Source organism: Rhyacophila brunnea, unplaced genomic scaffold (genome assembly GCF_057557595.1).
Source record: "Rhyacophila brunnea isolate RB1 unplaced genomic scaffold, BYU_Rbru_1.0 scaffold_12, whole genome shotgun sequence".
NCBI classification, from domain to species: Eukaryota; Metazoa; Arthropoda; class Insecta; order Trichoptera; family Rhyacophilidae; genus Rhyacophila; species Rhyacophila brunnea.
The window spans coordinates 40,203,188-40,217,714 of NW_028232774.1; the positions used below are offsets into that span (position 1 = coordinate 40,203,188).

Here is a 14,527-nt window from a genome sequence, read left to right on the forward strand (position 1 = left end):
GGGGGGACATGCTCGTCGAAGGTCAAAATTGAGTTTTTATTGTATATTCAAACCATGATCCTGGACACTCCTTAAACGTTGTAGATAATCTATTTATATAATTTTGAAGCCTTATTATCCTTTATAGTTATTTTAAACATTTGATGACTGCATGAAGTATTTTTGTTACATAACATAGTATTTTTTTAAACCTCTCGCTCTAATGTTTTAGAATATAGTCATATTTCGGTACATAACTGTGCAGTGGTGTTAAGATTTTTTACATTTATTAATTTTTAAACGCATTTATAAAACCATTAGCATAATTTATTACGAGATAATTTTTGTAAAATATTCACGATAAAAAATTATATTGATAATCTCTGTGATCCTAAATTTGACAAGAATTAGGCATTTTATTATTCAAAAAATCGGCAAGATTAACACATTTCAAGATGATTCTAAAGATATTTATTATAAGCTATGTCTTTGACCATTCAAGTGTGATAAACATCTTATGAATAATGATTGCTTTATAATAATTATTGACCTAAGAATAAGGTAGTGTTTTTTTGAAATACGCCATTTTTTTTGTCATTCCCTAGTGGTTAAGCTACAACATACGGCCGTAGCCATAAATTGACAAACTATAATTGAAGTAGGGAGTAAAATGATATTGACGCGCGTGTTTGAACATGTACTGTTTAAAAAAAAATTAAAAAAAATTCGGTTAGGTACATGTTCAAACACGCGCGTTAACATAATTTTACTCCCTACTTTAATTATAGTTTGTCATTTTATGGCTACGGCCGTATGTTGTAGCTTAACCACTAGGGAATGACAAAAGAAATGGCGTATTTCAAAAAAACACTACCTTATTCTTAGGTCAATAATTCTTACAAAGCAATCATTATTCATAAAATGTTTATCACACTTAAATGGTCAAAAACATAGCTTATAATAAATATCTTTAGAATCATCTTCAAATGTGTTAATCTTGCCGATTTTTGAATAATAAAATGCCTTATTCTTGTCAAATTTGGGATCACAGAGATTATCAAAATAATTTTTTATCGTGAATATTTTACAAAAATTATCTCGTAATAAATTATACTAATGGTTTTATAAATGCGTTTAAAAATTAATAAATGTAAAAAATTTTAACACCACTGCACAGTTCTGTACCAAAATATGACTATATTCTAAAACATTAGAGCGAGAGGTTTAAAAGAATACTATTTTATGTAACAAAAATACTTCATGAAGTCATCAAATGTTTAAAATAACTATAAAGGATAATAAGGCTTCAAAATTATATAAATAGATTATCTACAACGTTTAAGGAGTGTCCAGGATCATGGTTTGAAAATACAATAAAAACTCAATTTTGACCTTCGACGAGCATGTACCCCCTTAATGAAAATCAAAATAATATTACTGAAGTATGTCGATTTGATAGAGGTCACCAATTTGATGTGCCAATGTACCGGACATGTCGCTTAGCGAGTGGACAACCGTTGGTCAAGTGCATTGGTATTCACGGAGCATCAAACGACCACAATGGCTCCCTAAAGCTCGCTGCATTGACTGCAGCAATACCTAGAGACCGAGAAGAGTGGAAGGTGCTAGGGGGTTTTTCATATAGTAATGAATCAACACCGGCTGAAGATGATGATTATACACACGCAAACACATACATATTATACATAATATATATATATATATTATTAAGGATAGGGAATAGGTAAAATTTACAATTTAAAATTGGGTGAACGGGGTGGAATTTTTTAATGAGAAAAGCATGAGAAGTAATTGAGGTTTAAACCATTGTTAATTAATGCGTTGAAGCTATTTATATTAAAATTGTATGTACTTACAGTAGATTCTAAGCTAGATTTTTTAAAATCTAGGATCTAGGAGGATTATTTGCTCGCTCAAGTTGATTTCTTTAATAAATATATGATTATTTTCGACGAGGTAGTTTAAAAGTTATAAAAAATTTATACATTTTGGGTAGGAACATATCTAAAAATAATTAATATGTAGTACATACCAAGTTAGTCTAGATACATTTTAAAAGCCGACTTATTTGTACTCAAAATTCTATTGTTAACTTTCGGTGTTTAAATATTGAAAACAAAGCGAAAGCTTTCGAGGTTTTGAGTAAAGTTCCAAGTTCCCCAGTTGATCCAAAAATGAATAATGCACAGTTTATATGCGATTATTCTGTGGCTAATTTAAAAATTAAAACGGTTTATTTGACTTGAAAAGAATCACTTTACTCCCACACATCAATTAATAGAACAATTTCTATGGCTGCCAACTATTGACGTCGGAGTACTTTTAGACAATTTTCGATGCACTGTATGTGGTAGGAATTTTGCTATAAATAAACAAAGAAATGAATTAATCAACTTTTTTTTATTCAACGAATAATTCACAAGATTTAAGAATGTAATGTTCTAAGTATTGAACATACATAATTTTGAAAACACTCCTGAAAAAATATATTATAACCAATAGAAAAAATCTTTTTGAAAAAAGTAAGACAACCCGCAGGAATCGAACCTGCGTCTCTTAGGGTATCGCGCCCGCCGCGCATAGACTGCTGCATATGCTAAAGCCGTCGTACGAAGTGTTTTCAAAATTATGTATGTTCAAAGAAATGAATGTATAATAATTCTTATAATTAACGTAAATATTTCAAAAGGTTGTATGAAGTTGGTTACCAAATCTCTTTACGTACAAACTTATAATTATTATTAACGGGACCAAATATGTTTATTCTCCCGGTTTTAGAAGTAGGTATAATAAGGTTGAGCATATGACATACTTAATTCGAATACTGGCAACATTATTTGTAAATCTTTATGAAGTATTATAAAATACTTGAATGGTGACCGAACCCCACTACCCCAACCGACCAAAATTGTGAGTTTTTTTTAAAAGAACGTTATATGGAAATATTTTTTGCATTTATATTTTGAAACCATATATTATGAGGAATCTATTAGTGAAGATTTTAAATCGATAGGGTCATGAACAAAAAAGTTAGTTTTTTAAAGAACGTTGTATGGTGACCATGTTTGGAGTACTGGACTGTTCCTTAATGTTATTAGAAAATATTTTCATCGCATTAGTACACATGTACAGAACTGAAAGGCCAGTATTATTCTCGGGGTGTATATCGCAGACCTACGTGACCTGGAAAGAGGACTGTTGAGCGATATGGATTATTTGGAGGTGCTACGTGGTGTCCATATGCTTTGACTGAGGAGCGGACATGGTCAAAGAAGAGTAATAATATAGCTCATAGTCCTTTCTAACGCATCAAGTTTATTTATCATACCCACCCATTATTTTTTTCATTGACAACCTGTCATCGTATGAGTGCATACGAGCATAACCTTTGAGTCATTTATCGTAAAATAATAACATGCCGTAGGTAGTGATATTAATTTAGTAATATTAATTAAATGCGGCAATTGCAGATAGAATTTTGAATCCCAGAAAATTAGAAGAGGCATTCGTTATTTGTCCAATTTATAAACACTGTATGTACTTCATAGTAGGAATAGTATGAATAATCATTTTGAAGGTTGTACATAAAAATAAATCTACGAACAATAATTTAAAATCATATTATCCCATAAGACGTTTAAAATAGACTGCCGTAAAAAAACTGTTCTTATTTACACAGATGTTTCGCTAAAGTTAGTTGGAAGTATTGAAAATGGAATAATATTTCGCCTACAAATTTTCAATATGCCACACACCTAGCTGACGTGTTTTTTTGCCATAAATGAATCGTGTTTTTCAGTATGCTCCTCTACCCCGTTTGAATTATTCCCAGAACCTAATAAATCATGTAAATTTTCTTCCAGAAGAAACCAAAATAATAACATGGATGTTTTTTGTTTATTCATTTTTACGACAAGCAACATAAACAAGTTTATTTCTCTATTATCTATGTAATGGAATACTACACATAAATAAATATTCAATATAGTTATTTATACTTTTGTCGCGAAATGTTATGTAATTCAACAATGGCGCAAATACACGGATTTAAAAATTAGGTCGTTATGATGATATTTTAAATAATAATTTGTGATGTACTTACATAATAATGATTTATTTTTAGAGAGTAAGTTCTAAGAAATATTTTTGAAATTTTGTACAAAGACACTAACTTATTTGAACTGTGGTAATTACGCAATCGTGGAAGACAAAACATTGAGGTTATATTACTGCAATTATTAATCACTTAAGGATACTCTTTTGCACTACAAATATTTTTTCAGGATTTTTGCGAGGTGGTTTAATAGACCCTGACCGAATTTAAATCAGTAATTCCCGATACGGGTAGACGAATTATTTTCAATACACCATTCTTGTCAAACGGCACAATTTTTCTTTGATTTTGCATCAAGTTAAGTACTTAGTTTGCGTGCCAAAGTTCTTGAAGAAACCTTGATAGTAAATGTGAGACATCCATAAAGGTATCTAGAGAAAAAAAACAGCAAAGGATTTCATTGCTAAATGAATCAAAACACAAATTATTTGTACATTTTTAAATATATATTGAGATATGACTTATTTTTTGTAATTTAAAACAAGCGGTTACGGCTTTTATATCTTTAATATTTTAACATATTATGTATTTGATGTTTCATGTAACTACATCTGATAACTAACCAAAAAATTCAAAAAAATGTTACGGACAATTATTATTTTTTTTAACAATCTGCTGTTTTATTAGTTAAAAGTTTCTGGTAAGTGAGACGCGGAAGAAGAACATCCTGACTCTTGGCTTAAAAATCTTAAACTGGCTTAGTCTTTATTCGTTAGGGGATGAAACTAGAATGATAAAAGAGCAGGGTAGTTCCTAGTTTGAGGTGATAGGCGTGGTCCTTAAAACTCATTTAGTGCTAACACCGCGACTGGCGCGTTTGGAGTCGTTGGCCATTAGATATAATTTCTTTTATTTTGTTAACTGTCAATTCATGGTGGAACTGCATTGTATTGTTGTTTTTATTTAATAAAACTCAATTTTTTTATAGTACTTATTCCACTTTAATTAATATATTAGGACCGGTTTCGTCCGCATCAGTGGGACATTTTCAACTGAATACATTTTTTTAATACAATATTTATCAAAAAAAATTCAAAGCGATAGAAATAATATAACAGCAGTTACATAATAATTGTCCGTCCAATAATATCTTCCCAATAACAGACTAATTTAAAACTAATGAGGTTGGACATTAATATTTCATACTACGTCAGGGGCATTAAACAAATTATTTAAAATATTAACAAACCACAAAATATGAGTCCAAAACTTCTTTGCTTACTTTGTGACTTCTGGCTTAGTGATAGATGAAGCCAGTGTTAAAAAACGCTGGGTTAAATTATGTTTCCTAGGAAGAGTGTCTGAGAATATTTCAAGAAAAATAGATAAAAAAAACTTTTCAATGTAACATTTTACAACACACAAAATTTAAATTCAATACTGGTGAATACTAAAGATAGATTAGATAAACTTAACCAAAGTGGAATTTATCTATTAAGTTGTGACTCTTGTGATGCCAAATATGGTGGACAAACGGGACGTTCTTTTAATACTAGGATCAAAGAAAATTTAGCCTGTGCCCAAAATGGTAATGAATCTTCAGCTTTTGGAAATCATTTAAGTTTAAATAATCACTCTTTTAATATCAGTAAAAATTTTAAAATCCTGCATTTGAATGAGAAATCTATAAAATTGGATAAACAGGAAATCCTAGAAATTAATAGGTATAAATTTTTGCCCAATTCTAATTTGTTAAATGATCAATTATATTTTGTGTCTTCTCCATTATTGTACCCTATTTAATATTTGGGATTGTCATAACATAACTTTTTTTTTTTTTTTTTTTAATTTTGACTCATATTTTGGTTGTATTTGTTTTTTATTCGATCTCACTTCAATTGATAATATTGTTTTATTTTATTTTAAAAAAAAAAAATTATTGTAAATTTTGACTAATCATAATTATTTGTTGATATTAATGTTATTGTAAGTGTAGATTGTTTCATATTTTGTGGTTTGTTAATATTTTAAATAATTTGTTTAATGCCCCTGACGTAGTATGGAATATTAATGTCCAACCTCATTAGTTTTAAATTAGTCTGTTATTGGGAAGATATTATTGGACGGATAATTATTATGTACCTATTGTTATATTATTTCTATGGCTTTGAATTTTGTTTGATAAATATTGTTTTAAAAAAATGTATTCAGTTGAAAATGTCTCACTGAGGCGGACAAAACCGGTCCTAATATATTAATTAAAGTGGAATAAGTACTATAAAAAAAATTGCGTTTTATTAAATAAAAACAACAATACATTAGATATAATTAACGTGTTATTTAAATGAGGTAATTAAAGGGTAATTAAAAGGTAAGCAGTGATTATTTTAAACGATAATGCATGCAGTTCGATTGGCGTTTGCTGATAATAGTTTTATTTGCGTGTGAGTTGTTGACTCTCACAACTTTATGACTATATAAAGCAGATAAAGATGGCCAAGCCGACATTCGATATATTTTAAGGAATTGTTGAAGAATTTTAAACATAATAAAATGATGTATGTAAGTGGTTGGGCCAAATATGCTAGCCTTAATTCCCTTCTTCCCACCCACTTCCAAATCCCTTATTTATTATTGTCACAAGATCAGACGACGAGCAATTACGGGTCATCAGGCGACATCCAGAAAGCGGACGTGGGCAAGTTTGTTATAACTTTTCCGTCGCTAGCTACAGCTTTACTCATACAAAACGTATTTGCTTGACCTTCGTTGCACTAAATCTGTTACGGTTTGAGTGAACGTCGCGTCTATAACATCATCCATCCGGAACTTGTGATCATCATTCATCAACTTCATAATAATCATCCATTAAAAGTGTACCGTCCGTCTACCAGTGCGCGAGTGCCCTCTCAACATAAAAGTCAGTGTCTGGCATCCTGTGCAACTCTTCCTCTAGATTCTTAATCCACTAATCCAGTATCACCTTCAAATTACAGTCCACTGCTAAATGCGCCGGTAATTTGATTTTATGAAGTGTAAAATAATACACTGACACCACAAAACAGATTGAGTTCCCTGACTGACACCCACGGTGGCCGCGCGGCTTTAGCGTTGGACTATCACGCCGTGGGTCTCAGGTTCAAATCTTGGGTCTGGCGAGTACACATATTGTTTTCCATTTTGTATGTGAGTCAAAGTATGGACCTAATAGGTTGAGCAAGCGGCTGACATCCATTTCTCGTAAACAACAAAATCTGTTAATACAAACCTCTACTCTGTGGAGGCCCATATGATCCTATTAGGATCGGACATGGTCGAAAAAAAATGTTTTATACAGAGTTTATTGACAAACAAATAAGTACCGTGTAACCTAGACATAAACAATATTATTATACAATATGTAAGTTCAATGAAAAGTTTACTTGTATAATAGTAAATTGGTGGGACAACATGAGGAAAACTCGCTTTTCTTGGAACAATGTCAATTTGGTTTATACGTAAAGTGTACCATAAAATATGCATGAAATATTTTTTGTGAAATTCGGAAAGACCTTTGAATTATTCGATAATCACAATTGAATATAAAATATGCCTACTTATATTTTCTTCTTTTTTTTATGCTTCTAATGTATTTTTTATTACTTATTTAAGCGAGTTTGTTTTGTATTATAACTTGAGATATTGCAAAAAGTTTATACAGTGTATTTTCATAATAAACGAAAAATAAGTCACAATTTAATATTCAATATAATATTGGCCGGTTCATGAAAAATTAAGCACAAACGAAAAAGTTATAGATATTTTCAACGATTTTACACAATTGATTTGTTTAATTTACTATTGCTGTAGTCATAGTAACAATAAGGAATGCATATATTATAGAAAAAAACACAGGCATAACTAATTCAATTGGCTGTAAACACAAATTATTTTAAATTATAAGCCGGTTCTTCGAAATTTCGTCCGCCTGCAATGTGTCGAATACATCGATGTTACGTCATCGTTATTCACAAAACACACGTTGCCAAATGGAGCTCCGCAGTTTGGTCGAATGCGACTTTTTAGTTTGAAAAAAAATCTACTGTTGCAATCAAAGTTTCAAAATTCCAATTTTTTTTTTACGTATCGTGAACATTGCAAATTACAAATTTAAGACGTTCACGACATGACGTTTAAAAACAAAAAAACAGTGTAAAGTAGAAATAAATATATGCACTATCACAAAAACAGTATGTAAAGTAAAGTAAAATTATAAAAAAAAAATAAATATAAAAATATAAATTATAAAGCATGGAAGCATACCGAATGAGCTAAGTGGACCCTATTTTAGGAATTTATAAAACAACGTCCACCTATACTCATTCTCACGTAGATGGAATATATCAACATCCAAAGCGATTTGGTTGATTAGAGTTATTGGTTACGTGCGACTGTCGCTAGGTAGAAGTACGCGGTCTTCATACGCAACACCGGATCGACATTCTTGGAAGGTTTGATTTATGGTTGTACGGCAGGCGAGGCGAGTTTTGATGTGAGAGTCGGCTAAAGCATACACAGTCCGTAAAATAAACGTTATTTGTAGTGAAATAAAATGATCATACACAATAATCAATAATGTTTTAAAATATTTGCATTTGGAGCCGTGGGTTTCAAATCTCACGACTGGAAAAATTACATATTATATTTTTAAATCAAAGTTGTTGTAATAATATGTTGACAAAACAGTTGTCAACTATTTCCCGTATTACAAAATCTGCTAAGAAATTTCATATTGAGATGGCGAAGATTCTTGACAGATTATAGAGACAAAGAAAAAAAAATGTTATGGTGAACGTGGATACCGACAAACATATTCAAAGACCTATTGAAAACAATATATTATTGGATCGTTTAAAGAAATCGAAGTTGATACTTTCGTAGTAACGCTAAGCTTTTCAAGTAATTTAACCCTACACTAGTTGATCTGATGACGCGAAGACTCAGATCGGCCGGTCAAGTTATTAGGTGAATGGAGCTTTCATTTAGTAAAGCTTCGGCACTTGAGTTGTACCCAAAGAAAATTTTCTGATAACGTCATGAGGGAGTCAAAAAGTTTGAGTAGGTATTAGTAGTGGGATAAAAATACCAATGGACGTTTGGGTTGTGCAGTTGGACTGTATCGCCAGAGTAAATTAAAATTTATTTTATATATTTTCTTTAATCGGCTCTATACACCGATGTGGACCTTGGCTACCCCACGAAGAGGTTTCATAACAGATTTGTTGTTTTACGAGAAACAATATGTTTGCCACTTGCTCAACCTATTAGATCCATGCTCATATAACAAGTGATTTATTTTGAACAATATTATTAATTATATTATATTCAAGATGTTAATGGCATGATTGGAAAATCAAAGCAAATAAGCAACATAGTTAGAAAAGTGGGTGATATTTTAGGATTTTTAAAAACAAGGTTTACTTAAACTCGACTTCACACATTTGGAATATATCAATTATGCAACTTGGAAGAACATATAACTGATAATCCCGATTTATAAGATATTCATTGGGGATACATAGGTCTATACTTCTAAAAATCGATAAAGTTCTCAATTATAAGCCAGAAAATGTAAATAATTTAACATATATCGGCAGAGAATAAAACAAACTATTTATTGTGATAATAAAAACGTATAGTCAGTACAACTAGACGTATTTCATCCGCAAATGATGTAAAACTAATTACATTTATTTTGTTAGTCGAACTTGGTTATTACGAGGAAGATGAGACCGACTGAATTTGGTCGTTATAAGCGTTACTCGTTATATATAGGTATAGGTTATATATAGGCATCACATAACAGAAAAAGTTGCAATTCAAACAAAAATACACAATTAGAATTTTTCCCCGAAAAAGGCATGGCCTTCATAAACTAGAACAAAAATTATTTATTGTAATGAACGCTGGTAGGTACCTGCCGACTTCATAAACGTTGGATTTTTTACATGAAATTTCAACCATATGCGTCGATACTTTTCCAATCTTGTCGGCGAAAACACCAATAAGGTAGGTTACTTAGACATTTAACTAGTGTCATAAACGTAATCCGACCCCGGCGGCATCCTGTCCGGTCGGATTTTATTGCTTAGGGCCAAAATGTTTTTAAACGATCGACAATTAACAGTTTTAAGAAAATTTTTGTAGATATTTTTGTTCGGTATACCCGATAAGTAGCTCCTTATAAAAGTGAATAAATGTAGGGAGAAAATCATAAACTAAAATATCAACGAATGTTTCCTCATTACACCCGAGATCGACTTCGACTGTATTATAAGTTTGCAGTTCAAAATATAGGATATTATTATTTACTCTTATAAAAAGTCAATATAAAAAGAAAAGGCCCGTATTTTAATATAACCTGTGGCTATGGATAATTAAAAAAATGATAATAATTGTGGATAATAACTTAAAAAGTAGATTTTGTTATAAACAGCTAAAATAAGTAACAGTGATTTTTAATAAGTTTATGAATATATCCATGCGTGTAATTGTCCATATATTCGGGACGCGATACAATAACATTTTTATTTTTATTATTACAACATTTTTCTTAGCTCGTATTCTTATTTGTCCGGTGGTTGTTTGTCCGGTACAAATCTTGCAATCGATTTTTAACTAACTTCCCGACTAGCTAGACATTTGAAACTTTTAGAATATATTAGAACACGATGCCAATTCATTTTTTTAATACTTTTAGCCATCTTTAAGTAGAATTGAAATCATTTTCAGTTAATTCTATTTTGTATGAAAAGTTATTTCGACACCATTATTGGTTGCTAGGGGTCTGGGGTCCTAGCAACTAAATTATTAATATATACGTGCGTTACTATGGAAATCAATATGACATGTCAAAATGACGTTTCAGTATTATTTCTATTAAGTCCAAATTTTTTTGATCGTTTAAGTTCAAGTCAAGTTTGTATGATTCAACAGAAAATTTAAAAACGTTGTATATAAAAAGTTCTTTTTATCTTGTAATTATTTAACTTTATTTTGGAGTTTGTATGGTTGACATTTACCTTGAGAAATTATGTTAGATGCGGGAAGAATTCTTATCTCATTTTACATTACTCGAAATGACGGTAATATTTTTTTACATTTAGGCATATTTTGATATCTCATAAAATTATATGTGCGTTGCAACATTTTTCTGAGGTCACTGACTATATTTCAGTTACTTAATTTTTAATAATAACAAGACACGTGTCTATTTGAAAGAAAATACTAAGAAACGGTTCGGTACTGACTTTGTAATTTAAATTACATGTGATATATTATATATCTCAGGTTCGAATCCTGCGTCTGGCAAATAGACATATTGTTTTTCAATTTGTGTGAGTCAGGGTATGGACCTAATAGGTTGAGCTAGTCGCTGACATCCATTTATCGTAAAAAACAAAATCGGTTAATACAAACCTTTACCCTGTGGAGGCCCATGTGATCCTATTAAGATCGGACATGGTCGAAAAAAAAATATATTACTAATATTATTGCATTAGGGTTAATATGTATTATATAAGTATGAAGTTCTTACACATTATATAATAATTGATATTTTATGCAATGGACGATTGACAAAGTATCTGCTTAGAAAAGCATAGGTGAAAAATATCCACTTTTTATAAAAATATTAAAAAACCTTTATTTACATAAAATTGCCAATGAAAAAAATAAAGTTAAATACTTATACGGCTTATACGCCGTGTTAGTTACAAAATTAATTTATTTAAACAATTAATATGTAAACAGTTTTTTGGCTTTTGCCAAAAAATTTGTTGAAGTGGAATAAGTTCACTTTGAAAATACATGCCTCATATATACCATCTCAATTGAAAAGTGGACACGTTAGTAGTATACTTGTAGGTCAGGATCGCATTCAATATAATAATATTATGTAGATTGTATTATACAAAGTGAGTGACAACGTGTCACGTTTGCGAAATATGACAGCTTTGTAAAGGTTTTAGAATATGTACCATAATTAAAATGTAGGTCGACTCCATTCTAACCCACATTCATCTATTTATTAAATAATATAATATTATGTATGGCCTGTTCAAGTCCACTAGAAACTCAATAATTTAAATTACGTTTGTTTTGTATTTTTATATATTATTTGTTTACTTACTAACCGGGTCGATGGGGGCTAATATCCATTTCTCGTAAAAAAATCTGTTGATACAAGGGTGGAGTTCTATAATAATTATGATCTTAGGATCGAAAATATTTGTTTTTGTGTTACTAAATATTGTTTTGAAGTGCTGATTTTTCGATTTTTTAATTAGAGAAAATCTAGTTGGCGTTTCTGTCATCTGGCATATTTTATAACCTATCTGGCATATTTTTATGAATGCTAGTTGGCAACATTGACCTTGAAGGAGTATTTTGATATAAGACTACTGTATTTTGTTATATTTGATTCAAATAATAGCATTTAAGGAGTCAGGTATCTTTCAAAACTACTCAGTTTTAATTTGTTAATGTTTTTCGACCTACGGTTGTCCTTTAGATATAGTAAAATTATATTACTCGTAAAGAAAGTGGAAAAAATGGTTTTTAGCTTATATTCATTCAAAATGATATAAAAGCTTTACGCCGGAGCTTTTTGAGCGAAAAGATGCCTTCAAAGAAGTTTCAAATTGTTTTACCAAAGTGAATCAGTTTATCTCAGAATGAGGCTGTGTAAACTAAACCTGATTGAGATTTATGTCAAAACAACTGATTACATATTATTAAAGAAGTTTCATACGTTTTTAATTAAATTATAAATTCAACTCTGAATGAATTACTGTTTATACCATAAATATAAATAAATTTGTAGTAGTCATACAGATACTATAATATTTGGACGAAATGAACAATACATTATAATAAAATTTAGATAACTTGGTTAGTCTGATAACCGAGTTGATTAATTATCAATTGTAAACATCTAACTCAACCTAATATTAACATCTAACTCAACATAGTATTGTAGAAAAACCATAAGAAATATCCCATACGCAGCGAAGCCTACGCGAGCATTAGGTATCTACGAGAGTGAATAATGTAAAAAAGTAAATTACGATGTCCAATTCTAACACATGGGCCTCCACAATGTGAAGGCTATATTATTGGGTCGTTGAAAAACCAATATGTTTCTACTTAGTCTCTGACTTATAAAATGCCATCAAATGAATAGATACCTACATAATAAAAAAATAAACCTACCATAAATTTCGTCATCATTCTCTTTCTCGTTAAGATTATCCACATCTTCTTGATCCAAGTCATTCTTCCACTGACCCTGGTCCTCTCCATAACCGTAGTCCTGCCCAGCTTCCTCAGAATCTTCATTAGTATCTCTCTTCCCGAGTCCAAACTCGTAACCTCTGCTCCTTTTACCAAGTCCAAAATTATAAACTGGAAGTCGTTTGTATTCGGACACATAAGTGTATGTTCTCTTCTTTCCTAGTCCAAAATTATACGCTGGTGATCTCTTTGATACGTGTCGTAAGCTATCGTCTCCGTCATCCGAATTCTGGGACGTTCCTTCTGATACTTCCAAGTCTTGGTGGACGTCCAGCGAGTGGTGGTGAGAGTCAGGAGTCGATTCTGATGGATGAGGGCTTGATCCTCTGTTGGTAAGATCTTCGTGGATGGACTTGGATGCAGAGCATAGCGCCTGATTTGTCGCTGATGATATCGCAAGCACGAGGAGGATTAAAGGTGACATTCTGGAAAGAACAAAAAATTAAGGTTTTACTTAAGTTATTCAGATTTGATACGTCTTCCAATTACAGTACAGTATGTAATTCGTATTTAAAAAAGCGATTTAAAAATTTTGTTAGTTATATCAAAAGTAATTGAGAAATCTCAAAAAAAATATAATAGAGTACAATGTATAATGGTGTTAGGTTAGGTTAGGTTAGGTTAGGTTAGGTTAGGTTAGGTTAGGTTAGGTTAGGTTAGGTTAGGTTAGGTTAGAACACTCGCGACAGAAGTGAAATCTGTTCTTTCTATTCTAGAGCACGTATATTAATACTCGTAGTATCAGATATGATACATATAATATAAATTGTTAAGTGTTTTTGATTCAATTGCTATTTTTATTTGAAGAAATGTATTTAATTAAAATTTTAATGTACTATACTCCCACCTATTAAAAACTGTTCATACAAATAAAATAATAATTTTATATGGCCATCTGTTAACACAAATTTAATAATTTTACAAATCGTTATTAATGTAATGGTTTCCGTCTAAAATAATAGTTTTCTTGTATTTATTATGTGAATACAAAATGCTTGAAAAATCGGTGAAAATTTAATTTGTATTTGATGTATAAATTGTGTTCTGTGATAATTAATATTATGATCAGTCACAATTGCTGGTTAAATGTTATTATAATTAAATTTTAAGGATAAAACATAATACAGATAGATGTTGTAT

General features: G+C 30.7%; 1 protein-coding gene across 3 annotated transcripts; it reads right to left on the reverse strand.

Annotated features, from left to right (window-relative positions):
* Positions 1–1,913: 1,913 nt before the first annotated feature.
* Positions 1,914–13,961, reverse strand: LOC147078181 (uncharacterized). 3 transcript variants are annotated; one of them, XM_085961297.1, is made up of 2 exons: positions 13,307–13,961; positions 1,914–2,362 (listed from the first exon to the last, which is right to left on the reverse strand). In XM_085961297.1, exons 1-2 carry the CDS (start codon positions 13,809–13,811, stop codon positions 2,271–2,273), a joined length of 597 nt encoding a protein of 198 aa, XP_085817423.1. In that variant the 5' UTR covers positions 13,812–13,961; the 3' UTR covers positions 1,914–2,270. The 3 variants fall into 3 exon arrangements, with proteins under 3 accessions (XP_085817423.1, XP_085817424.1, XP_085817422.1); XM_085961298.1 differs by lacking the exon at positions 1,914–2,362 and adding an exon at positions 4,348–4,485; XM_085961296.1 differs by lacking the exon at positions 1,914–2,362 and adding an exon at positions 8,130–8,596 and having other exon boundaries at positions 13,307–13,948.
* Between the last annotated feature and the right edge of the window lie 566 nt (positions 13,962–14,527).

Excerpts from the sequence above, each read along its gene's own strand:
- LOC147078181 (XM_085961296.1), bottom strand. The coding sequence starts at position 13,811 with ATGTCACCTTTAATCCTCCTCGTGCTTGCGATATCATCAGCGACAAAT. Across the intron at positions 8,597-13,306 it reads GAATGATGACGAAATTTATG|CCGACTCTCACATCAAAACT; the intron begins GTAGGTTTATTT and ends TGTATGCTTTAG.